Source organism: Schistocerca gregaria, chromosome 7, assembly GCF_023897955.1.
Source record: "Schistocerca gregaria isolate iqSchGreg1 chromosome 7, iqSchGreg1.2, whole genome shotgun sequence".
Taxonomy (NCBI): domain Eukaryota; kingdom Metazoa; phylum Arthropoda; class Insecta; order Orthoptera; family Acrididae; genus Schistocerca; species Schistocerca gregaria.
In genome coordinates this window covers 86,249,637-86,275,133 of record NC_064926.1, presented here as the reverse complement: position 1 = coordinate 86,275,133, position 25,497 = coordinate 86,249,637, and the positions used below count along the sequence as shown (strand labels likewise).

The 25,497-nt window shown below is 42.0% G+C and overlaps 1 protein-coding gene across 1 annotated transcript in view; it reads right to left on the bottom strand.

Annotated features, from left to right (window-relative positions):
- LOC126281547 (AP-3 complex subunit beta-2) overlaps window positions 1-25,497 on the bottom strand; it is a 223,057-nt gene that overhangs the window by 120,104 nt on the left and 77,456 nt on the right. Inside the window, exons 5-9 of the mRNA XM_049980608.1 lie at window positions 15,414-15,516; window positions 14,461-14,607; window positions 12,390-12,575; window positions 9,687-9,839; window positions 8,490-8,683 (exon numbers count right to left, since the gene is read on the bottom strand). Coding sequence (XP_049836565.1) covers window positions 8,490-8,683; window positions 9,687-9,839; window positions 12,390-12,575; window positions 14,461-14,607; window positions 15,414-15,516 — 783 coding nt within the window. The remainder of the gene's footprint in view (window positions 1-8,489; window positions 8,684-9,686; window positions 9,840-12,389; window positions 12,576-14,460; window positions 14,608-15,413; window positions 15,517-25,497) is intronic.

Here is a 25,497-nt window from a genome sequence, read left to right as displayed (position 1 = left end):
ATTTCTCACAGTCACAACCCAAGTAACTTGAAATTTGCTCTGAAGTGGAGAACCTGTTGACTGCACAAACACTTTAACTACTTTGCAGTCTTTGCATGCTGGCAGGCAATGCAGTTAATGATGATTTTCTGCAGAAATCATGGCTGTCACATGAACAGAAAATAAGCCCACTGGTTATCGCAATGCTCTCGTTCAAAAAGCTGACTGAACAGTCAAGATGCATCCCTCCTGGGGCAATACAGCCATTAGTGCCAGTATCGAGAGTCTGCTGGAAGCACAAGTAAGTGAATTATCTAAGCAAGTTGTGACCCTATAAATACGGCGCTCGACAAGTGCATTGAGCAAAAACAAGTGTTCACCCATTAGGAAGAATATCTACTGGTATCACAAAAAAATGCAAGTTGCAGCAATGGTGAATGATGTCAAAGCACACAGTTGTCGACTTTTCATAACAGAGCACTCTACCACATTTCAAGTTCTTGTTGATAGAGGTGATGATGCCTCAGCTTATCCTTTGTCTTGTCTTTTGTGGCAAAATACCAATAGCAGTCACCTGTATGATGCAAACTGATCTTCCATCAAGACCTACGGTTACATCACTTTACATCTACACCACAATTTTCAACATTAATTTGCACATAGCTTCATTGTTGCCAAAATGGTGTACTAAAATGTTAGAAAAGGTTTCTTATCATCTTATGGCCTTCTCCCTCTTCTCTGCCAATGATACCTGCTTGGCTCTACAACACAGCTGTCTTATTGTGGACGCCAATGATATGCCAATGCTGCCGGCATCAGAGTGATTGTTGATCATTCATAATACAATGAATTGTTTTGCCAATTCACTGAAATCACCGGTCTACAGCCTGCAGCTCTAGCACCAGTAAAAAAATTCAAGATGAAACCACATTGTAATTATGCAGGATCACCAGTTCAAGCAAGACCTCATCATCTATCTCCAGACAAACTCCAGATCACAAAGTAAGATTTCTTTCTACGAAGAGCGCAAGGAACCTGTTGCCCTTTACATAGTAGCTGGGCCTCATCACTTCCTGTTGTCCCTAAGAAGAGCAACAAATGGCACTCTTGCGGAGACTGTCACCACCTTAAGGCCAGAATTATACGTAAACACTATCCTGTGCCACAATGAAGACTTTACTATGTACATTCATGGCAAGACTGTTTTCTCCAAGATTGACTTCATCCATGCTGTTTATCACATACCCACTTCACTGCTAAACGTGACCTTTTGGCCAAAAGGCCTTCTTCTACAGCACTCTCTCTCTCTCTCTCTCTCTCTCTCTCTCTCTCTCTCTCTCTCTCACACACACACACACACACACACACACACACACACACACACACAAATGCAACTCGCACACATGTCTGCAGTCTCGGGCAACTGAATCCACACAGGGAGCAGCAGCACCAGTACATGATGGGAGTAGCAATAGGGTGGGGATAAGGAGGAGGCTGGAGCGGGGAGGGATAGTATGGTGTGGGTGGCAGACAGTGAAGTGCTGCAGTTTAAACAGAGGGCAGGAGAAAAGGCAGGAAGAAGGAGGGGAAGTTATGGAAAAAAAGAGAAATAAAAAGAAATTAAAAGACTGGGTGTGGCGGTGAAGTGACAGATGTGTAGTGCTGGAATACCAACAGGGAGGGGGCTGGTTGGGTGAGGACAGTGACTAATGAAGGTTGATGCCAGGACGGTTACAGGAACATAGGATGTATTCCAAGGAAAGTTCCCACCTGCCCAATTCAGAAAAGCTGGTGTTGGTGGGAAGGATACATATGGCACAGGCTGTGAAGCAGTCATTGAAATAAGGGATACTATGTTTGACAGCGAGTTCAGCAGAAGGGTGGTCCACTTGTTTCTTGGCCACAGTTTGTTGGTGGCCATTTATTAGGACAGACAGTTTCTTCATTGTCATGCCTACATATAATGCAGCACAGTGTTTGCAGTTTAGCTTGTAAATCACATGACAGGTTTCACAGGTAGCCCTACATTTGATAGGATAGGTGATGTTAGTGACCAGATTGGGTGGTCTTGCATCTAGATCTATTACAGGGGTATGAGCCATGATGTAATAAGGTATTGGGAGGAGGGGTTGTGTACAGATGGACAACTATATTGTGTAGGTTTGGTGGATGGTGGAATACCAGTGCAAGAGGGGTGGGAAGGATAGTGGGTCTCATTTCTGGGCATGACGAGGTAACCGAAACCTCTGGCGGAGAATGTAATTCAGTTGCTCCAGTCCTAGATGGTACTGAGTTACGAGGGGAATGCTCCTCTGTGGCTGGACTGTGGGACTTTGGGAGGTGGAGGGAGACTGGAAAGTTAAGGCAGGGCAGATTTGTTTATGTACAAGGTTGTTAGGATAATTACAGTCAGTGAAGGCTTCAGTGAGACCCTCGGTATATTCCGAGAGGGACTTCTCATCACTGCAGATGCAACGACCATGGGTGGCTAGGCTATATGGAAGGGACTTCTTGGAATGGAATGGGTGGCAGCTGTCGAAGTGGAGGTATTGCTGGTAGTTAGTAGGTTTGATATGGACGGAAGTACTGATGTAGTCACCTCTGAGGTGGAGGTCAGCATCTAGGAAGGTGGATTGTTGGGTTGAGCAGGACCAGATGAAGCAAATGGGGGATACATTGTTGAGGTTCTGGAGGAATATGGATAGGGTGTCCTCACCTTCAATCCATATAGCAAAGATGTTGTCAATGAATCTGAACCAGGTGAGGGGTTTAGGACTCTGGGTTTTTAGGAACGATTCCACTATATGGTCCATGAAAAGATTAGCATAGGATGGTGCCATGCGTGTACCCATAGCCATACCTCGGATTTGTTTGTAGGTAATGCCTTCAAGGGAGAAGTAATTGTGGGTGAGGATATAGTTGGTCGTGGAAAACTAGGAAGCAGGTTGTTGGTATGGAATCCACAGGACATTTGGGAAGGTAGTGTTCAATAGCATTAAGGCCATGGGTATTAGAAATGTTAGGGTACATGGAGGTGGCATCAATACTGACGAGCAGGGCACCGTGTGGTACAGGGACAGGAAATGTGGAGAGTTGGTGGAGGAAATAGTTGGTATCTTTTATATATGAGGGTACGTTCTGGGCAATAGGTTGAAGGTGTTGGTGTATGGGAGCACAGATTCTCTCAGTGAGGGCACAGTAACTGGCCACAATGAGGTGTCCTGGGTGGTTGGCTTTATGGACTTTAAGAAGCATGTTGAAGGTAGGAGTGTGGGGAGTGGTAGGGGTAAGTAAAGAAATAGACTTTGGGGAGAGGTTCTGGGATGGGCCTAGGGATTTGAGGAGTGACTGGAGATCCTGCTGGATTACTGGAAGGGGGTCACTGTGGTAAGGTTTGTAAGTGGAAGTATCTGACAGCTGATGGAGTCCTTCTGCCACGTAATCCTTGTGGCTCAAAACAATGGTGGTGGAGCCTTCGTCTGCACGTAGGATTATAAGGTCGTGATCAGTTTTTAGATGGTGGGCTGCACTTCTTTCTGTGAATGTAAGGTTAGTGTGCATGTTGGGGAATTTGGAGAGTGATGGTGAGGCAAGGTTCAAGGTTAAGAAATTCTGGAAAGTTTACAGGGGTGGTTAGGGGGCAGTGTGGGTGGATCACGGTTGGATAGAGGAGTGAACTGAGTTAGGCAAGGTTCATTTTTCCTTATCCTGACCAGATCCCTGTCCCACATACTGTTCCGCCATTGTTGCTTGGCTCATGAAATCCCCCCTAATGGCTTTACCATCAAATTGCCCATCTCTGGTTGCCACCCCTCCTTCCACAATGACCTCCACCTCTTCAGATTCCGCCAATCGTTAGTCCTCACCAACATAGTCCCACAAAATCATATCAACAAAGCCCAAACCTCCTTGCAGTACCTTCACTCATCCTCAAAATTCTCCTGCTATGTAATCCCAAATTCCTGAAACATGTAACACACATTCAAACTCTTGCCCTACAGGAACTTGAGCAACATGTACAGTGCCACCTCAAAAAACTCTCCATCCTTCTCACTTCTTACTACCACCTCAAAGTACCACAGTCCACCACCTCTACAACAACCTCCAAACCTCCCCCATGTCCCCTCATAACTGACAAACCCTGTCTCGCAGACCTACTACACTCACCCCACACACCACCCCACAGAATCCAGAACCTAAACAGACCTACTTCACTCACCCCACACACCACCACACAGAATCCAGAACAGAAACAGACCCACAACACTGTCGTGAACCTTTCCTCCAGAAACGTTACTCCCACAAAAATATCAGTCCTTTCCAAAGGCCTCACCTCTTGGCCCACTCCCAATTTCAGTAATGCAGCACTTTTTAAAGACCTTCTCTCCTCCTCCCGGTCCCTACAGTGGAAACACTTTTTTGCCACCAACCCGACCAATCAGACTCAACCAAAGACGAATACTGAACCTTGTCTAACTCCGTTCACTCCTCCATCCAAGCATGATCCATCCACACTGCCCCCTAACCACCCCCTATAAACGTTCCAGAATTTCTTAACCTCGAATCTTACCTCACCATCATTCCCCAAATCCCCCATCATGCAAACTAACTTCACATCCACAGAAAGAACCACAGTTCACCATCTAAAAACTGATCACAACCTTAAAATCCTATCTGCAGACAAAGGCTCCGCCACCATTGTTTTGAACCATAAGGATTATCTGGTGGAGGACTCTGGCAGCTGTCAGATACTTCCACCTACAAATCTTTCCACAGTGACCTCACAAATCCTTAGGCCCATCCCAGATCCTCTCTCCAGAGTCCATCTCTCTACTTACCCCTACCACTCCCCACACTCCTACCTTCAACATGCTTCCTAAGTCCATAAACCCAACCACCCAGGATGTCCCATTGTGGCCAGTTACTGTGCCCTCATTGGGAGAATCTCTGCTCTTGTAGTCCAATTATTACCCAGAACCTACCCTCCTATATAAAAGATACCAACCATTCCCTCCACCAATTCTCCACAGTTCCTGTCCCTTTACAAGGTGCCATGCTCCTCACTGAAAACTTCCTTGCCAAACATCCTATGGATTCCAAACCAAGAACCTCCATCCTAGTCACCATGACCAACTACGTCCTCACCCACAATTACTTCTCATTTAAAGGCATTACCTACAAACAAATCCAAAGTGGAGCTATGGGGACCCGCATGGCACCATCCTATGCCAACCTATTAATGGGCCATATAGAGGAATCCTTCCTAAAAACCCTTCTATACAGCCTAGCCACCAGTGGTCATCACATCTACAGTGACGAGCAGTCCCTCTCAGAATTTACCGAGGGTCACACTGAAGCCTTCACTGACCGTAATTATCCTACCAACCTTGTACAAAAACAAACCTGCCTTGCCTTATCTTTCCAGTCTCCGACCACATCCCGAAGCCCCAGAGTCCAGCCACAGAGGAGAATTCGCCTTGTAAGCCAGTACCATTCAGGATTGGAGCAACTGAATTACATTCTCCGCCAGGGTTTCAATTACCTTTCGTAGTGCCATGAAATGAGAAATGTCCTGCTCACTATCCTTCCCACCACTCCTACAGTGGTCTTCCACTGTCCACCAAACCTGCACAACATACTCGTCCATCCTTACAGAATCCCTGCACCCAATCCCTTACTTCATGTCTAATACCCCTGTAATACACCTAGATGTAGGACCTGTCCCATACATCCTCCTACCACTACCAACTCCAGTCCGGTCACTAACATTACCTATCACATCAAAGGCAGGGCTACCTGTGAAACCAGTCATATGGTTTACAAGCTAAGTTGCAAACACTGTGCTGCATTCTACATAGGCATGACAACCGAGAAGCTGTCTATGTGCATGAATGGCCATCAACAAACTGTGGCCAAGAAACAAGTGGACCACTCTGTTGCTGAACATGCTGCCAAATATGATATCCCTTATTTCAATGACTGCTTCACAGCTTGTGCCATATGGATCCTTCCCATCAACACCAGCTTTTCTGAATTATGCAGGTGGGAACTTTCCCTGCAATACGTTCTATGTTCCCATAACTCTCCTGGCCTCAACCTTCGTTAGTCACTGTCCACACCCATAGAGCCGCCTCCCTGTTCCCATTCCAGCACTACACATCTGTCATTTCACCACCATATCCAGTCTTTTAATTTCTGGGTGTGTGTGTGGGTATTGTTGACAAAGGCCTTAATAGCGGAAAGCTATAATTGTGTCAATCTTTTTGTTGTGCCTAACGTGACTCAGCATCTCCGCTGTATGGTGAGCAGCAACTTTCCTTCTCTAATATTGTTACATTACATCCTGGATTTTCCATGGTTTGATAACTAGAGACTTGAGAGTTCTGTTAAAATCTATACTGATGACATGCTTGTAAAGCTGCCCAGCATGGCAGAACATCTAGCAAAACTACAAAAACTGTTCACTAGGCTATGGTAACATAACTTAGTGATTAATCCGTCAAAATGTATCTTTGGAGCGACTGAAGGAAAATTCTTATGGTACCTTTATGAATGCACTACGAATCCTGGCATCTTCAAGACAGAGCGGAAACTATTTCTCAATTTCTCCAGCCCACTGCTAAACATAAAATTCTGCTCTTTAGTTCACAAATTTTAATTGATATTTTGTGAGCAATTATGCAATAGTGACAACATCCTTCAGCAAATTCCTACACGGTTCACCTAAACCTGGACACACACTACAATGAACCAATGAAAATAAAGCATCCTATACCACAGAAAAGCTGCTATTGCAGAGGCTGCATTAATAGCTCACCCTCTTCTTGGCGCACCTCTCGTAGCCATGGTGAGCGCAGCATCAACTGCCAACGGAGCTGTATTACAACATACACAAAATGAATTATTTCATTTTATTATGTAAAAAGTTATCATCATCACAATGAAATTGCTCAACAAATGACCACAAACTCAACACAGCACTGGCCTCAATCAAAAACTTTAGGCACATGCTCGAAGATAGACATTTCATTCTTATCACAGACAATAGGCTGCTCATGTTCGCTTTCTTTTCAGAAGCCAGACACAGCATCACCATGTCAGTTGCCGTCTGCGCACCTACGCAGGTTCCATCTATTACATAAAATGCCACACATATTTTTCTCAATTATTTTATAAATTGCATCCAAAGACATCATTTGTCAACTATTTCTGTTGAATTTAATGCTGCAATTTGTTTCATGTCTGTTGTCATCTCAATGAATATCATTAACAACATATATTGTGAGATGTGTTGCTAGATATCATGCAGCGATTAACCCAACAATTGCTACTCTGATGAAATCATTTTTAATTGAACACTGGTTTTGGTATTGTTATAGCTGGTCATTCATCTGGTCACTGCATCTGCTGGCACCAAATCTGCAACCTAAATGGGCCGTATGTAGGCACTTCTCCACCAGAGCTGGTAGAAAGGATGCTAGCTGCGTGCACACTACCGACAACGGTGCTGCAATCACAGAACTATTCTTCACTCGCAGTTGCATGCTTCCACATGCAGATATTTGTTTCCCTGCCTATAAAGGTCATGACATGGGCACAAGCAGAGAAGTGGATCCTACTCTCAGCTTAATGCAGGCCACATCCCATGGTCCAACAGTCAGAGTCACATGCCTTGTTGGCATAATAGTGTCCTGGGCAGCTGCCATTGGTTGAGCATCACCACCTATTGACCACCGCAACAGTACATCATTTGCTTTGCCGCCTGTTGGGATCATCACATCTCTGGCAGTCATCATGAGTTGAATACTGCCTCCCATCAGCCATTGATGGCTGCTAATGCCAGTGCCAGCTCATTGGCTTTATTGACACTGTCACTCAGCTGGGCTTCCAGCACATTGATTTCACAGCTCACACTAGACTCCTACCAAGCTGACACTGCTGCTCCCACTGGGCTTTCATTGAGCCCACAGGTTTCTGCCACTGCTTCGCATTGGGCTCCAGCCGAGCGAATGCTGCAGCATCATTGGGCTACTGCCAAGCCAATGCCACATCATAATGCCAAGGGTCATTCACATCTCCACAAGAACATCATGCCAGATGCCAGGCACTCCTGCACCACAGCCTACACCAGGTTCCTCCAAAGCCCACACCAATGCCACTAGGACTGGTCAGACAGCACCCTGCCTACGAGACCTGGAGTAGCAGCCCGAGTTATATTTACCAGATGCCACACTATTAACTGTTGCCTTTGGTTGTGCAATAAAGTGTGCAGCACTTGCCACCAGGCAAGGACAGAAAAGGACAAATCTGAGAAGAGAACAATGAGTGAGTAAACCCACACTAGAAAACCTACGTAGTCACAAGACTACCTCATCTCTCACATTTTTTATTTGCTTACTTATATCTGTGTCGCAAAAAACGATTATCAATTAATATTAGAGTGACTAAAATATTTTCTATTTTTGTTAAAATGTACACCTTATTTCATGCCATATGAAATGTTTACTTACCTTCCTATAGCTTGAATAGTAGCAGCAACAAATTCCTTGTCATTGCTTGAAATATAAGTTTGAAACTCTCTCAGAATAACTGAAATACTTGTTTCTGTTGCAAGGTTTGTCAATATTTCTAGTTTCAATAACTTTATGTGAGTAGGGTCACTTGTTCGCACAAAAAAGCTCTTCAAAAATGGTTCAAACATTCCCTGAAATTTGTAACAGGTTACAGTTATTACCTTGCAATAACAGAACTTTTACTTGTGTGAGGAAAGGACTTTTTATGGAGGTGGTTGGAGAAAACAAGGAGACCTGTAAAAAGGAAAAAGTAGAAGTAGTAATCATCATATGTAGTACTGAACAACAACGGCTTCAGTGAAAGCAAAATAAAAAGAAGAAAATCATGGAGATAGTGTAAAGCACAGTCAGAAAACATTGATTTGCCCAGAAGCATTGAGCATTAGAATGCTGCTTCCAGGAGTCAGGGAAGAGGGCTGGCCCAAGAACGAATCTACGTAGCAAATTAATGACAAGGGATTGTGTGTCGGCCAGCGTGGATGTGGTTTTTAGATGGTTTTCCCACACCTGCCAAGATGAATAACGAACTGGTACCCATGTCCCTCCTCACTTACAAGATTTGTAATCACTTCAAACATACTTTCTCACTTTTATGTGGGATGATAACAGTAGTCGCAAACAGATAAGACACATTCATTCTGTACTGGAGGGGTTGGGGTTGTGACAAGATGAGCAGTCAGTCAACCTCTACCACTAACACTATCCAATCCAGCTTAACATGCTGACCTCGTCTATATACAGGACAAAACCAGAAAAATGAAGAAGAGGTCAATGAAGACAATACACAATTGAAAGGGCCCCAGAACAAATAAATAAGTTCAAAGCTGAGATACCTTTTTTATCTTGACTGAGTGCATGCCATGATTAACATTTCTGTCTCAAGTAGGATTTGGCTGCTGGAGACAGACTTGAACCGGAAAAACATTCCCAGAGGAAAAAATCAACTAAAAAGGGGTAGAGGCATAGAAAACAAGCAACAGTGTCAAATCTATGACAGTTAACAAAAAGATGATGGTGAAAGTAATGACTAAAATTAAATAATGAGTGCAATATACCAAAGTTTTCTCTCTAGCACCTTAAGATTCAGACATCTTACACATGATTTATTAACTATGGAATATGCTAATTACTTACCTTCCTGAGAGTTGAAATAGAAGCAATGCAGTTAAGTACCACTGACTGAACTTCACGATGAGATCTAAGAAGGCGTATCAGTGCCTTGGCAACAACATTCACCTCAGACCTTGGTGCTAAATGATGATAGAGCTGAGCTACTGCCATCACTACCTTCACATATGAAAGAAAACAATCAAAATAAATATCCTTATTTAAATACAAAAAGGTTTATGAACGAAGATTCAGTTTCATTTCTACAAAAATTTGAAAGTTCAGCACTCCACAGACGTTAAATACGAAGCATTTGTATTTCTATAGTGTGCACCTACAAACAAACATCCAAGGCATTAGATAATTGTTGTGTTTATGTTTTTATTTGTGACATTTGTTATGGCTTCTAGCAAATTAATATATTCACTTCCCAACACAAATATTGAGCAGGTTTTGAGTGAAATACTAAAAATACAATTATAAGACATCTAGAAGTAGTATATCATCACTCAATATCAACTTTAACTACTATAAAATAGGTTTATTGCTCATTCTTTTGTGTAAGCATTCAGTATGAACAGTAAATTGAATATGAGGGTTGTAACTGTTCAACAGTTGGCAGCATTGGTAGGTGGTAGGTACTGGTTTGTTCCGTAGCCTCTTCTCTACAGCTCCAGTTGGCGGGAAGCCTTAGCATTGAATGGTTGTGTTTTTACAGTGTAAAGTATGGAACCCTGTGCACACAACTGATGGTCAATGCAATTTAAGCAATGTGCAATCATTGAATTCTTGACAGCAGAAGGTGTCACCCCAAAGGAGATTCATCAGAGAATGAAAGCAGTTTATGGTGATTGTGTTGATGTGAGTACTGTGCGTCATTGGGCGAGTAAGTTTAAAGATGTTGAGAAGGGAACATCTGACCTGCGTGACAAACAAAGAGTGGGACGTACTGTGATAGCTACCACCGAGTTTCACAAGCAAAATGTAGACAGATTGATTCAGGATAAGTGTCGTGCCACTCAGAGAGAAATTGCAAGCACAATCAGCATTTCATAAGAACATGTGGGTCACATTATTGCTTTGCTTGGCTATCGGAAGATCTGTGCACAATGGATACCCCGGATGCTGACTCCCGAATTTAAAACGCACTGACTTGAAATTTTCCAGGAACTCCTCTCGAGTTACGAGAATGAAGGTGATGCCTTTCTCCATTGAACTGTGACAAGAGGCAAAATGTGGGTACACCATTACGACCCAGAGATGAAACGTCGGTCTATGGAATATCAACACAAAGACTTGCCCCAGGAAAAGAAATTCAAAACACAGCCTTCAGTTGGAAAAATCATGGCCACAGTGTTCTGGGATGCAGATGGTGTTATCAATGTTCATTTCCTTGATCGTGGAACCATAATAAATTCAGAGCATTATGTCACAATGCTGCGAACTCTGAAACAATGGCTAACAAGGGTCCAAAAGGAAAAGGAAAATGTTTTCCTGCAGCATGACAGTGCCAAAGCATACATTTCACGTGCCACCACAGCAGAACTTCAGAGACTAAATATCACCACCGTGCGGCATCCTCCATACAGTCCAGATTTAGCACTGTCTGACTTCCATCTGTTCCCGATAATGAAAGACTATCTGTGGGGACATCAGTATGCTCCTGATGAAGACAGAGAGAACTGTAAGACTGTGGTTGCAGAAACAGAGTGTTGACTTCTTCCGTGACGGCTTCAGAAAACTTGTTCATCATTGGCAGGAGTGTATCCAATTGGATGTTGATTGTGTGGAAAAGTTAATACTGGTAATTAAAGACACATTCTAAGGGTTATTTCTGCATTTGATTTATTAAAATATTCCAATCCAAACCCAATTAATGAAGGTGGAGGCATTACTTTTCATTCATGAGATCTGAACATCTCACATCCAGGTTTAAGTACTGATCTTGCACATAATTTTAATCTGGCAGGAAGTTTCATTACACCATACTCTCCACTGAACAGTGAAACAATCATTCCCATTAACATCATTATTGATCTGTTTTTGTGTTCCCAAGCCATTTCTGATCTAACGCAAAAACTACATCAGATGACCAGCTCACTTATTTACAATCTCCCCCCCCCCCCCCCCCCAGAAAGAGAGATATAATATTTTTCTCCTCCCATAAAAAACCAATTTTTGGTACTTTTTATCGTATTTTAAACACATTTATTGGCCTGTACAACTTACATGATATCTCAAATTTTTATTTAGGCTTAATTTCACTGAAATTTATTATAAAGATTATTATTTTGATTTTTCTGATTTGTGTAATTGATTTTTATTAGTGCACACATAATTGGAAAATACAATTTACTGATACTAGCACTAAAAACGCCAAGAGATAATTAGTATCTACATATAAAAAAGTGTGTATTCAACTTGAAACCTGCAACACACTTATGGAAGAACAGTTTGTAAGTTGTGAATATTTGATTCTTGATCCGACGTATGCTGCATTCACGTTTTGAAGAACTTGAATTCAAATACTCTCCTAGGCATCCAGATTTAGATTTGTTGTTGTTTCCTTAAGTCACTGAAGATTAGTTCCAAGATATTTCTACCCGATTTGCTATTCTGCTCCATATCTAATGACACCATCAACAGGTCTTTTTGCAATTATCTTTCCTTATAGTATTAAAATTAAGGGGAAAAAATTTATGTGACAAAACAAGGAAAACTAGTACTCACTGAGGCATTTCTACTCTGAAGCAGTGGCTTTGCATTTCTCAAAAGCAATCTGTGATCTGGATCCAAAGAGTATGTCTTCTTTGGCTTTTCAGTTTTCCCTTTGCTTTCATTATCTTCATCATCCTCATCCTCCTCTTCATCATCATCATCATAAAAAGGTTTGTCTTCTTCATCATCACCTGGATCCTGCCAAGTTTAGTAGGTATGTTATATATGAAATCACATTTTCTTATTTACATATTCTATTAACAGTAAATGTCTCTACAAAAACTTTATTGGCATTCCATGAAAGCTAGAAAACAATGAAAGAAAATATAAGAACAATTACTGATTTGAAAGTCATGTGTATATCAACAGAGGTGCCTTTGCAGAAAATATAGCCAAGGACAGGAAAAATTAAACCTAGAATCAAATCACAATTTGTTCTTCCCAAAATGCACATTTAAACTGGACTGAAATTAAGAGAAAACTGACAGCATATTGGCATGTTGTACTGTAGTTTTCTCATCTTTGAATTTCTATCCTGTTTAGAATTCTGATCAGTAAGTTGAAACAATGACATAGTTATAAAATTATAGCATACACAATGGCACAGAAAAATACTGTATAACACTTATCAAACATTTAATAGTGCACTAGGGTTTAAAGTCACTGAAAGGTCAATTAGCAATTTAAGAACAGAAGTAGACAGACATATTTTCAGTTTTCAGACTAGATCAGATACACTGTTGCACACAAAGTGGGGAGACCCTGGAGGGTGGAGTACATGTCAAAAACATATTTTCACAAGAAATGACATAGTAATTGATCATTTAATTATTATTAGGAGTCGCAGACATGTGAATTGGTTAAATGATAATGCTTCCCTAGTTTTACTGTTATTTCATTTCCCTCTGGATAGTCTATAGCAATTGCAGCTTTTTAACCATTTTCAAGTGATTAATTATTGCTCTTCTGAAACCAATAATTAGTTTCTCAAAGCACGATAATGAATTACTTGAAAATGGCTGCAAAGCTGAAGCTGCAGAGGACAATACAGAAAGAAGTAAAACAACAGTCTTGTTACTTCTATGCCTCTTAAGTGGAATAATTTAAGGGTAAGGAGGAGGTAAAACATTTTATATATTTTTTCAAAACAAAGATTCCAAGACTTACCAAGCGGGAAAGCGCCGGCAGACAGGCACAATGAACAAAACACACAAAGAATTACGAGCTTTCGCAACCGGCGGCTGCTTCGTCAGGAAAGAGGGAAGGAAAAGGAAAGATTAAAGGATGTGGGTTTTAAGGGAAAGGGTAAGGAGTCATTCCAATCCCGGGAGCGGAAAGACTTACCTTAGGGGGAAAAAAGGATAGGTATATACTTGCGCACGCACGAGTTTATACCTATCCTTTTTTCCCCCTAAGGTAAGTCTTTCCGCTCCCGGGATTGGAATGACTCCTTACCCTTTCCCTTAAAACCCACATCCTTTCATCTTTCCTTTTCCTTCCCTCTTTCCTGAAGAAGCAACCATCGATTGCAAAAGCTCGTAATTCTGTGTGTGTGTTTGTGTGTTTTGTTCATTGTGCCTGTCTGCCGGCACTTTCCCGCTTGGTAAGTCTTGGAATCTTTGTATTTAATATATTTTTCCCATGTGGAAGTTTCTTTCTATTTTATATATATTTTTTCACTTACATATTGATAAAGTTTATCACAAATATCTACTGCATACTACTAAGCACAAGCAACAATTTGAAGGCTATCACTGAGAAACACCATCAGAAACAAAAATTATAAAAACGTATAAATAAAACTGAACTTAGGTGCAGATGGGAATGGGAAAATACAACACGTAAATCTTGACCACAGTCAACAACAACAGGCAGTAAAGGAATTATGTCAGTCACTCTTTTCTATACACTCTTTGAACTCATTAGCAAAAAGTAGCAATGAAAATAATAGTACTGAGTGTCTAGTTTTGTTCAAGGGAATTTGACCTCTCAATGAAAACAAAAACTTTCAATTTTATCACACATGTATACAAATCAAAATTAGCTGCAACACAGTCTCAGCCAAAAAGTTACCACAACTTACTCCTATATTAGGATCCACAAACTGTGTCCGTGCATAGCGTGTCAGCATGTTGATGATGATGACCTGACCCCATTCATCGACATCTACTAATAGGTTGCACAGTTTACGGTAATTTTTGTGTATAAGATCAATCCGTTCTGGGCATACCTACATACAAAACCAAAATTACACAAAGAAACAGTACTCATTTAAAAATGAATTCATGCAACACAGTTTCGCCATATTTTAGAGAACAGGTGAGGAGCATCGAGAATGGACATTGAAGTGGGAGGACAGCACAGCTTGCGGGAGAAGGTAGGATTCATAGTAAGCGGCTGGATTTTTGAGATTGGGTGGGGTTTGTAGAAGGGTGGATGGTTTATGAAAGGCTGCAGGATTTGATGGATGGAGCAGAGGACTATTGGAAATCAACATGTGCGAGCATTCTGACTGGAAGGGGTGAAATGAGCAGAGATGGTGTTGAGAAGTGTGGTAGAGATCCATGAGAGTAATGGACAGTGATACCTGGAGCAACTGGGGAGAAAGGTAGGAAGGACTGGTGAGAAGGGAAGGAGGAGCTAGGAAGACAAGAATGTGTAGCACTATCGGAAGAGAAAGGAGAGAGAGAAGGTGTGTCCAATGGGTAGGAAGGAAACAGGTGTGGAGAAGAAAACAAGAAAAATGAATGAAAAGGTTAAACACACATAAAAGTGTCATTTCTGTAAGCATTTAGTAAATGATTTTGATTCTATGGAAAGTATAATCATATACATTACTGTAATTATAATTTAAAATTAGTAAGTTGATTCCACTACTGGGTCACAGAACTTACTTGAAACTAAACATCATACCCTGAGCAACATTCTTAACATACTGCATTTATTCATTGTCTTCATTAACTTTTATTACACCTTGATAAATATTAAATACATGCACAAAGTGGATAGGGTAGTTATAAGAAGAATATTACATACCTCCTCAAAAGCCATGACTGCTGATCCAACTACTAATGTTGTCTTATCAGAGAGAAGCTTTTCAATTACATGTGTTAATTCTTCTTTCTGATCATTGTCAAGGCTGAAAAAATAGAAATATTTTATAGGAACTTACAATCAGACAGAAAATGGCACACGAGGAAAAGTGAATGAAGATTTTTAAGTGACAGGGGCAGAACATACAGACAAGAAGGGGTGGTATGAAGTGGCAGAAAAGAGAAACAAAGATGGAGGAACTACATAACACAAGCTGATGGGCAGCCACACAGAGATGGACTTTTTTTTGGGAGAGGGAGGGGAGGGGGGCACACAGATGAGGATGAGGGACAGTCAGATGCAGCTAAATCATTGAAGGGAGAGGGTGCACACAAAGATGTATGAGAAGACTCTTGTGAGGTGCAGGGTGATATTTGTCAGGAATAGGAGAAATAAGAAATGACTATACATGTCAAAATGTGTAGTTGCACAGCGGATTAGGTAGACCTGTGGAAGAACAGAGAGGCAAGGAGGAATGCATGAATGTAATTCAAGCATGATTTTCGAACTGACACTAATTATGTTAACACTGTTTCAAATTTATAAATAATATTTCTGTAATATTGTTTAAAAATATGTCAGTCTAAATTACTAGTTAAGACTGTTTGTCTAAAAATCAACAAAATAATTTTGTTTTATGACATGTCTCATTATCTAACTGGTGGTGAACTATACCATTAGAAGTGTTGTACAAACCAATATTTATTAACAAGCATCTTCATTATTCTATGTACTAAGAACCTATCTATACCTCTATTCCTACATAAATGGCTCAGTTCTTATTCAAAAACATTTGTGCAACAGCCTACACCTTCTTGCGACATGACAAGATAAAATGTTTTTATAGTTCCCTTCTGGGGAGAATATATCCTATTTGATTGGACAGAGTTAGCACATCATATGTTACAACTAGATGATGGTAGGTATTATTCTGAAACAACGGATGGCAAAACCCAGTTTTTACGTAAGATCATGAATACTTCAAAGAAAGGTTCACATTTATCTTCTGTTATAAAAATCTAAACTTTTAGATTTCACTGATACCTACAATTGACTATGCTGCTTTATAATACTCAGTGAACAAAAATGACCTGTTTTCATAATAAATCTTTTACTTTGGTCATATGTGTACAATGTAATGCAAATATTGGACATTTAAATTGTCTTATATGCCAAAACCCAGACAACTTCCATTCTCACAACTACCATGTAGTGTTTTCTTTCTTGAAGTTGCTTACTACACTCCTGGAAATTAAAATAAGAACACCGTGAATTCATTGTCCCAGGAAGGGGAAACTTTATTGACACATTCCTGGGGTCAGATACATCACATGATCACACTGACAGAACCACTGGCACATAGACACAGGCAACAGAGCATGCACAATGTCGGCACTAGTACAGTGTATATCCACCTTTCGCAGCAATGCAGGCTGCTATTCTCCCATGGAGACGATCATAGAGATGCTGGATGTAGTCCTGTGGAACGGCTTGCCATGCCATTTCCACCTGGCGCCTCAGTTGGACCAGCGTTCATGCTGGACGTGCAGACCGCGTGAGACGACGCTTCATCCAGTCCCAAACATGCTCAATGGGGGACAGATCCGGAGATCTTGCTGGCCAGGGTAGTTGACTTACACCTTCTAGAGCCCGTTGGGTGGCACGGGATACATGCGGACGTGCATTGTCCTGTTGGAACAGCAAGTTCCCTTGCCGGCCTAGGAATGGTGGAAGGATGGGTTCGATGACGGTTTGGATGTACCGTGCACTATTCAGTGTCCCCTCGACGATCACCAGAGGTGTACGGCCTGTGTGAGATCGCTCCTCACACCATGATGCCGGGTGTTGGCCCTGTGTGCCTCGGTCGTATGCAGTCCTGATTTTGGCGCTCACCTGCACGGTGCCAAACACGCATACGACCATCATTGGCACCAAGGCAGAAGCGACTCTCATCGCTGAAGACGACACGTCTCCATTCGTCCCTCCATTCACGCCTGTTGCGACACCACTGGAGGCGGGCTGCACGATGTTGGGGCGTGAGCGGAAGACGGCCTAACGGTGTGCGGGACCGTAGCCCAGCTTCATGGAGACGGTTGCGAATGGTCCTCGCCGATACCCCAGGAGCAACAGTGTCCCTAATTTGCTGGGAAGTGGCGGTGCGGTCCCCTACGGCACTGCGTAGGATCCTACAGTCTTGGCGTGCATCCATGGGTCGCTGCGGTCCGGTCCCAGGTCGACGGGCACGTGCACCTTCCGCCGACCACTGGCGACAACATCAATGTACTGTGGAGACCTCACGCCCTACGTGTTGAGTAATTCGGCGGTACGTCCACCCGGCCTCCCGCATGCCCACTATACGCCCTCGCTCAAAATCCGTCAACTGCACATACGGTTCACGTCCACACTGTCGCGGCATGCTACCAGTGTTAAAGACTGCGATGGGGCTCCGTATGCCACGGTAAACTGGCTGACACTGCCGGCGGCGGTGCACAAATGCTGCGCAGCTAGTGCCATTCGACGGACAACACCGCGGTTCCTGGTGGGTCCGCTATGCCGTGCGTGTCATCATTGCTTGTACAGCCCTCTCGCAGTGTCCGGAGCAAGTATGGTGGGTCTGACACACCGGTGTCAATGTGTTCTTTTTTCCATTTCCAGCAGTGTATTTCAAGTGAAAGCAGTATTTCCTAACAGTGTTTGTAAATGTCTGCTCCCATACGACTGTGAAAAATTTTGCCAGATTTTGCCACTGTACTGGAAACCAAGATGTAATCTATCCTGCATGCTGGTAGAAATTATATGTGTGGAAACAAGTTCCGTGATGTTGTACATGAGATGTGAACATCAGCTAAATTAACTTTTCTTTGAACTTACATGTCATTATGAGTAGTCACAGATGAGAACATTTTCCACACCTCTGAACGCAATATATTTTATACAACAATTATATTAAATTTTTTTGTTTAATACTGCAATATCTGACATGATGAGTAATAGACTAAAAATGTTAAATCACTACACTATCTGAAGCTGCTCCACCCTACGGCTTAATGACAATGACATCTTCTTGGGTGAAATATTGAGAAGTAAAATAGTCCTCCATTTCGATTTCTGGATTATACGCAACAGTGTCATAAGGAAAAATGAAACTGGTGTTCTACGACCGAAGCATAACATGTTAGATCCCTTAGTCGGGTAGGTAGGTTACAGAATGTAAAGTGGGAAATCATGAGGCTGTAGCTTGATGAAGTGGAAATTAGTGAAGTGCAGTTGCAGGACTTCAGGTCAATTTAGTAAAAGGTTATAAATACAAAATCAAATAAATATATGTAGCAGTAGGATCAACAACAAAATAAGAATGTGTGTAGCCTATTATCTGCTATGAACAGTGTAGTGAACAGATTACAGATAGAAATGTAGCCAACGCCTACCATGGCAGTACAAGTTTATATACTTATTAACACTATAGATTATGAAGAGACTGAAACAATGTAAGAAGAGGGAAAAGAATTGAAGTGTTTCAGATGTCGTTCTATAGACGAATGTTGAAAATTACGTGGACTGATAGATAAATAATGAGGGAGGTTCTCCACAGAATTGGTGAAGAAAGTATGGGAAACACTGACAGACAAAGATTGGAATACATCCAACAAGTAATTGAGGACGTAGGGCGCTAGTATACTCTGAGATGAAGAGGTTAGCACAGGACAGGAATTTGTGTTGGACCACATCAAACCAGTCAAAAGACTGAAGACTACTACTAGAAATTATTGACATTGTTACGGGAGCTGAAAACTTCTCTGTGATGTGGAATTGGAATTAAACAGAAAATCATGAAAGGTGGTTATATATCTGGAAGAGACTACAATACCAAAAGATTTCAGACTGATTATATATTAGGAAGATAGATATTTCAAAAACAGATCTTAAATGCAAAAGATTTCCAGGGGGAGATTTGGACCTTGACCGTAATTTATTTGCGTTATGAACTACAGATTAAAACTGAAGAAATTGCATAAAGGTAGGAAATTAAGGAGATAGGACCTGTATAAACATAAAGAACTGGAGAATTTCAGAGTTTCAAACAGAGCATTAGGCAATGATTGAATGAAACAAGGGGAAAGGAATACAGTATAAGATGAATGGGTGGCTTTGGGAGATGATACAGTGAAAGTAGCAGAGACCCAATGTGGCAGAAAGATAAGAGACAGTCAAAATCCTTGTATAACATGCAACATACTGAACTTAACTGACAAAAACAGAAAAATGCAGCAAATTAAATCTGTAGCAGGAAATACAGATAGGTCTAGCAGGAACAGGTGGAGAAAAAATACAATGCTTTAGAAGTATGCATGACGGGGAGAAAGAGAGATTCCAAAGTTAGAAAAATTAGACAGACCTTCGGAGAAAAGAGAACCAGCTGTGTGAATATGAAGAGCTCTGGTGGCAAGCAACTATTAACCAAAGAAGGGAAAACTGTAAGGGGAAAGAAATATATAGAAAGGCTACACAACGGAAATGAACTTGAAGACAATGTCATCAAAGGGAAGAGGAAGTAAATGAAGGAGATATTATACTCTGAGAACAATCTGACAGGGCACGGAAAGTCCTTAGTTGAAACATAGACCCTGGAGTAAACGATATTCCCTTAGAATTTCAGACTTTACAAGGAATGTAATAATTCCAACACCAAAAGAGGCAGGGTCTTACAGGGTGAATATTACAGTTTTGTAAGTCATGGTTGACACATATTATTACAGAAGAATAAACCAAGCTCAGGGAAGATCACTTTGTGTTCTGGAGAAATGTAGGAACACAAGAGACAATGCCACCACTACAAATTATCTCAGAAGATACATTAAAACAAGGACAAAACTATATTTATAGCAAATGGAGATTTAGGGAAAGCTTTTAACAATGTTGATTGGAATATACTCTTTGAAAACATGTAAAGAAACCAAACTACAGTTGTAAAAGTTGAAGTACATAAAAGGAAGGCAGTAGTTGTGAAGGGTTGTAGCCTATCCCTGATTTGTTTGGTATTGAATCATCTGAAATGTGGCATCACAGAAGAGTGCTTAATATTATATAAGTAGACTGAATAATTAGTGAGGAACTACTGAGTCAAATTGGAGAAAAAAGAAATTTATGGCACAAACTGATTAGCAGATGGTATCAATTGATAGGACACATCCTGAGGCATCAAGTAATCATCAACACAATGAAGGAAAGTGTCGAGGTAAAAACTGTTCACAGAGAACAAGGCTCAAATTCAGTAAGCAGGTTCAAATCGATGTAGCTGCAGAAATCGCATAAAGACGAAAAGGCTTGCATCAGATACACTAGCATGGAGAAATAGTGTCTCAAACAAGCCTTCAGGCTGCGTACAAATGACAGCTCTGCCAACGTACTAACCTTTTATATCTTGTGTACATGATGATAATGCCATCTGTGTATGTGCGTATCACTATCCCATGACTTTTGTCACCTCAGTATATGTATTTTTTGTATATAGGGTGTTTCAAAAATACCTTTACAATCTTTTGGGACAGGTTCATTAGACCAAAACAAAAGAAAATGTCTAGTAAACGCAAACTCTAAAATGCATACCTCAAGAGCTGTAAGCACTTGTTCATCTTTGATCTGTGATACACATCTCTTCTATTGAACAAGTGTTCAGAGCTCTTAAGGTATGCATTTTGGAGCCCATGTTTACAGCCCTTTTTTGTGTTTTGTGAAAGGAGCCTGTCCCCACAGTTAGTAAGATTATTTTCAAAACCCATGTATGACAATAATTTACGGGTGTCTCAGATAATGAAGTTCAAAGAAATTATATGAATATTTGTATGTTTTATGAGATCTATGTTTGATAAGTCTTTTCAGCTAATGACAGCCTCTCTCTATCAAGCATAATACCTGGTAAGCAGTGTTTTCTCTTGGTCGGTCACATTGAGAATCTGAAGTGTGTTATACATTCAATAGTTTTGTGATTCACTGCTTTCTGTACCACTAAAGTTCATATAACGATAGTATGTTATACCATCAACAAATTTGTATCCAGTGCACATTCTTATACATAGTTTAACTTTCAGTTTTATATCCTCTAGTGGTAGACATGAATTTTTTCTGTACACTGCTACAAAAATTTCTTTTGTCTAAAAAATGAGATTGAAAGGAAGTACAAAATGGCTAAGCAGGAGTGGCTAGAGGACAAAAGTAACTCTATGGAACCACGTGTAACTAGGGGAAAGATGAATACCATCTACAGGAAAATTAAAGAGGTTTTTGGAGAAAAGAAAAACAGCTATATGAATATTAAGATCCCAGACGGAAAACCAGTCCTAAGCAAAGAAGGGAAAGCTGGAAGTCGAAAAGTGGAAGGGATAGCAATTTTATAGAAAGAGAAGAGGAAGTAGATGAGGATCAGAGGTGAGATATGATATTGCAAGAAGACTCTGGCAGAGTACTGAAAGATATAGGATAGAACAAGGTACCTGGAGTAGAGGATATCCCCTCAGAATTGCTGATACCCTTGGGAGAGTCAGACTTGACAAAACTATTCCACCTAGTGTGCAAGATAAAGATATATGAAACAGGTGAAATACCTCCAGACTTAAAGAGGACTGTAATAATTCGAGTCCCAAAGGCAGCAGGTGCCAACAGGTTAAATATTACTGAACTGCTAGTTTAATAATTCATGGTTACAAAATACTGACATGAATTATTTACAGATGAATGGAAAAACTGGTACAAGCCGAACTCGGGGAAGATCAGTTTGAGTTCCAAAGAACCTTTGGAATGTACCAGGCAAAACTGACCCTAAGGCTTACCTTAAAAATGGGTTACAGAAAGGCAAACTTATATTGACAGCATTTGTTGAAAGCTTCTGACAGTAATAAATGGAATACACTCTTTGCAATTGTGAGGGTAGCAGGGGTAAAATACACAGGGAACAAAAGTTTCTGAAGAAGAGAAATTTCTTAACACTGAATATAAATTTCAGTGTTAGGAAGTATTTTCTTTAAGGCATTTATCTGGATGTTGCCTTGTGTGGAAGTGAAACATGGACAAACTGCAGTTCAGACCACAGAATAGGAACTTCTGGAATGTGGCACTGCAGAAGAATGCTGAATATAAGATAGGTAAATCACATTACTAATGAGGAGGTACTGAACAGAATTGGAGAGAAGAGAAATTTGTGGCATAACTCGAGACTGGTTCATAGGACACTTGGAAGGACCACATCCTTCTTAAGATTTGACTTACTTAAAGAGGAGGATAGTGTTACGAATTCCTGTACAACAAAGGCTGAACCAAGATCAGTTAAAATAAATTTAAATGTCAGTCTGCAAGTCTTTCAACTTGGCACCACCGAGATAACATGTCAGTTTTGTTAATTATTTCTTTAAGCTGGTGCTCATTTGTCTCTACGAGGCGAAGTAGACACCTTCCAGTCCTTTCAACAATAAAAGAAACTGAGGTGGTCACTACAGCCAGAACTTAGGATGTCCATGGTGGAAGTCAACTTGTTAACCACTAGACCACTGAGGCAGCATATCCTGAAGGAGTCAGTATAACAAATGACAAAAGGATCCAACCAAAGACTGCATTTATAATTCAAACTGGAAACACTCACTCTTTTAAATGGAGAATCAAAAGGACAAAAAGCAGCAAAAATGGCTGTAGTTAGTGCCGGCCGTGGTGGCCGAGCGATTCTAGGTGCTTCTGTCCGCAACCACATGACTGTACGGTCGCAGGTTCAAATCCTGCCTTGGGCATGGATGTGTGTGATATCTGTGGTGACATATGCAATGCACCACCACCACCACCACCACCACCACCACCACCACCACCACCACCACAATATACACTCCTGGAAATGGAAAAAAGAACACATTGACACCGGTGTGTCAGACCCACCATACTTGCTCCGGACACTGCGAGAGGGCTGTACAAGCAATGATCACATGCACGGCACAGCGGACACACCAGGAACCGCAGTGTTGGCTGTCGAATGGCGCTAGCTGCGCAGCATTTGTGCACCGCTGCCGTCAGTGTCAGCCAGTTTGCCGTGGCATACGGAGCTCCATCGCAGTCTTTAACACTGGTAGCATACCGCAACAGTGTGGACGTGAACCGTATGTGCAGTTGACTGACTTTTGGCGAGGGCGTACAGTGGGCATGCAGGAGGCCGAGTGGACGTACCGCCAAATTGCTCAACACGTGGGGCGTGAGGTCTCCACAGTACATTGATGTTGTCGCCAGTGGTCGGCGGAAGGTGCACGTGCCTGTCGACCTGGGACCGGACCGCAGCGACGCACGGATGCACGCCAAGACCGTAGGATCCTACGCAGTGCCGTAGGGGACCGCACCGCCACTTCCCAGCAAATTAGGGACACTGTTGCTCCTGGGTATCGGTGAGGACCATTCGCAACCGTCTCCATGAAGCTGGGCTACGGTCCCGCACACTGTTAGGCCGTCTTCCGCTCACGCCCCAACATCGTGCAGCCCGCCTCCAGGGGGTATCTGTGGCTGTCAGAGCGTACTCAGTTTTTAGGATTCCCTCCCATATAGCCTGGCTACTTGGGGAATCATATCTGCAGTGACAAAAATTCCCTTGCTCAGTACACTGAGGGTCTCACCAAGGCCTTCACACAGGCACTATCCCTCAGACCTAGTCTATAAACATTTTCCATCATAACCCAAATCCTCCCCCCAAAGAACCAGCCACAAAGGAGTGTCCCCTTCATCACCCAGTACCACCCCGACTGGAACAACTAAACATCTATTGCAGGGCTTTGATTGCCTATCATTGTACCCTGAAATAATGGGCATCCTACATGTGGTACTTCCAATCCCTCCTAAAGTGGTGTTCTGTCGCCCACCAAACCTAAACAACATCCTAGTCCATCTCTATGCCACTCCCAATGCTAACTCCATACCACACGATCACATCCCTACAGAAGAGCAAGGTGCAAAACCTGCCCAATCCATCCACCCAGCACATCCTCTTCCAGCTCCATCACAGGTTTATCATGCCCCATCAGGAGAAGGGCCACATGTGAAAGCAGCCATTTCAGTTACCAGTTCTGCTGCAATCATTGCACAGTTTTTTTATATTGGTATGAATAGCAACCAGTTGTCCACCAGGATGAACGGCCACTGCCAAACTGTGGTCAAGAGCAAAGTAGACCACCCTGTGGCACAACATGCATCGGAACATAACACACTTGATTTCAATGGCTGCTTCCTTCCTCCCACCACCAGATTTTCTGAACTATGCAGATGGGCATTATCTTTACAACACATTCTACATTCCCGTAATTATCCCAGTCCAAACCTTCAATAACATAATGTCCCCAAACCCTCCACCCAACAGTTTCCAACCTCTCTGTCCTGTCTGTAATCTCTTCTCCATCCTCGTCTGCCCCCCCCCCCCCCCCCCCCCCTCCCCCAGCTTATTTGCATCCCAGTCTCTCTCTGCGCCTCTACTTTTTTGTTCCTTTTTTTCCCACGTCCCTGCCACAAAACCTCCTGATGCTGCACCTGTTGGCAGTCCAGTCCCTTCACACTCCACCAGATAGCATTTGTCTAAGTAGCAATCCGTCTTTTCCTACATTGTTAATAATAATAATAATAATAATAATAATAATACAACTTCTCAAACACTAACAGGCATATGCCTGGAACACACAGTGAAGAAACATAGTGGGACGTGATGACCATGCAACACCACACCCCTAACGACAGACGTTGAGTGTTCGGTGTAGGTGGCACACAGGTATGTCTCAGGATATCACTGGAAAGTCATAGGTCCCACTGGGGTGGCTTCCGACCAGGCTCTCACTGATGGGCACATAAATTGGTCCAGAGTTCTGATGGAGTGAACTGCCGACATGTTGGCTTGTGTAGCCCTATATAGCCATGACGTAGAGGAATCCACTTCCTCACACGAGACACAGCGGAGAAAAATTGGTCCCTGGGACGGAGGACCTCTGGTGGAACTTGTTCTGGTGTCTGTCATCCTTGT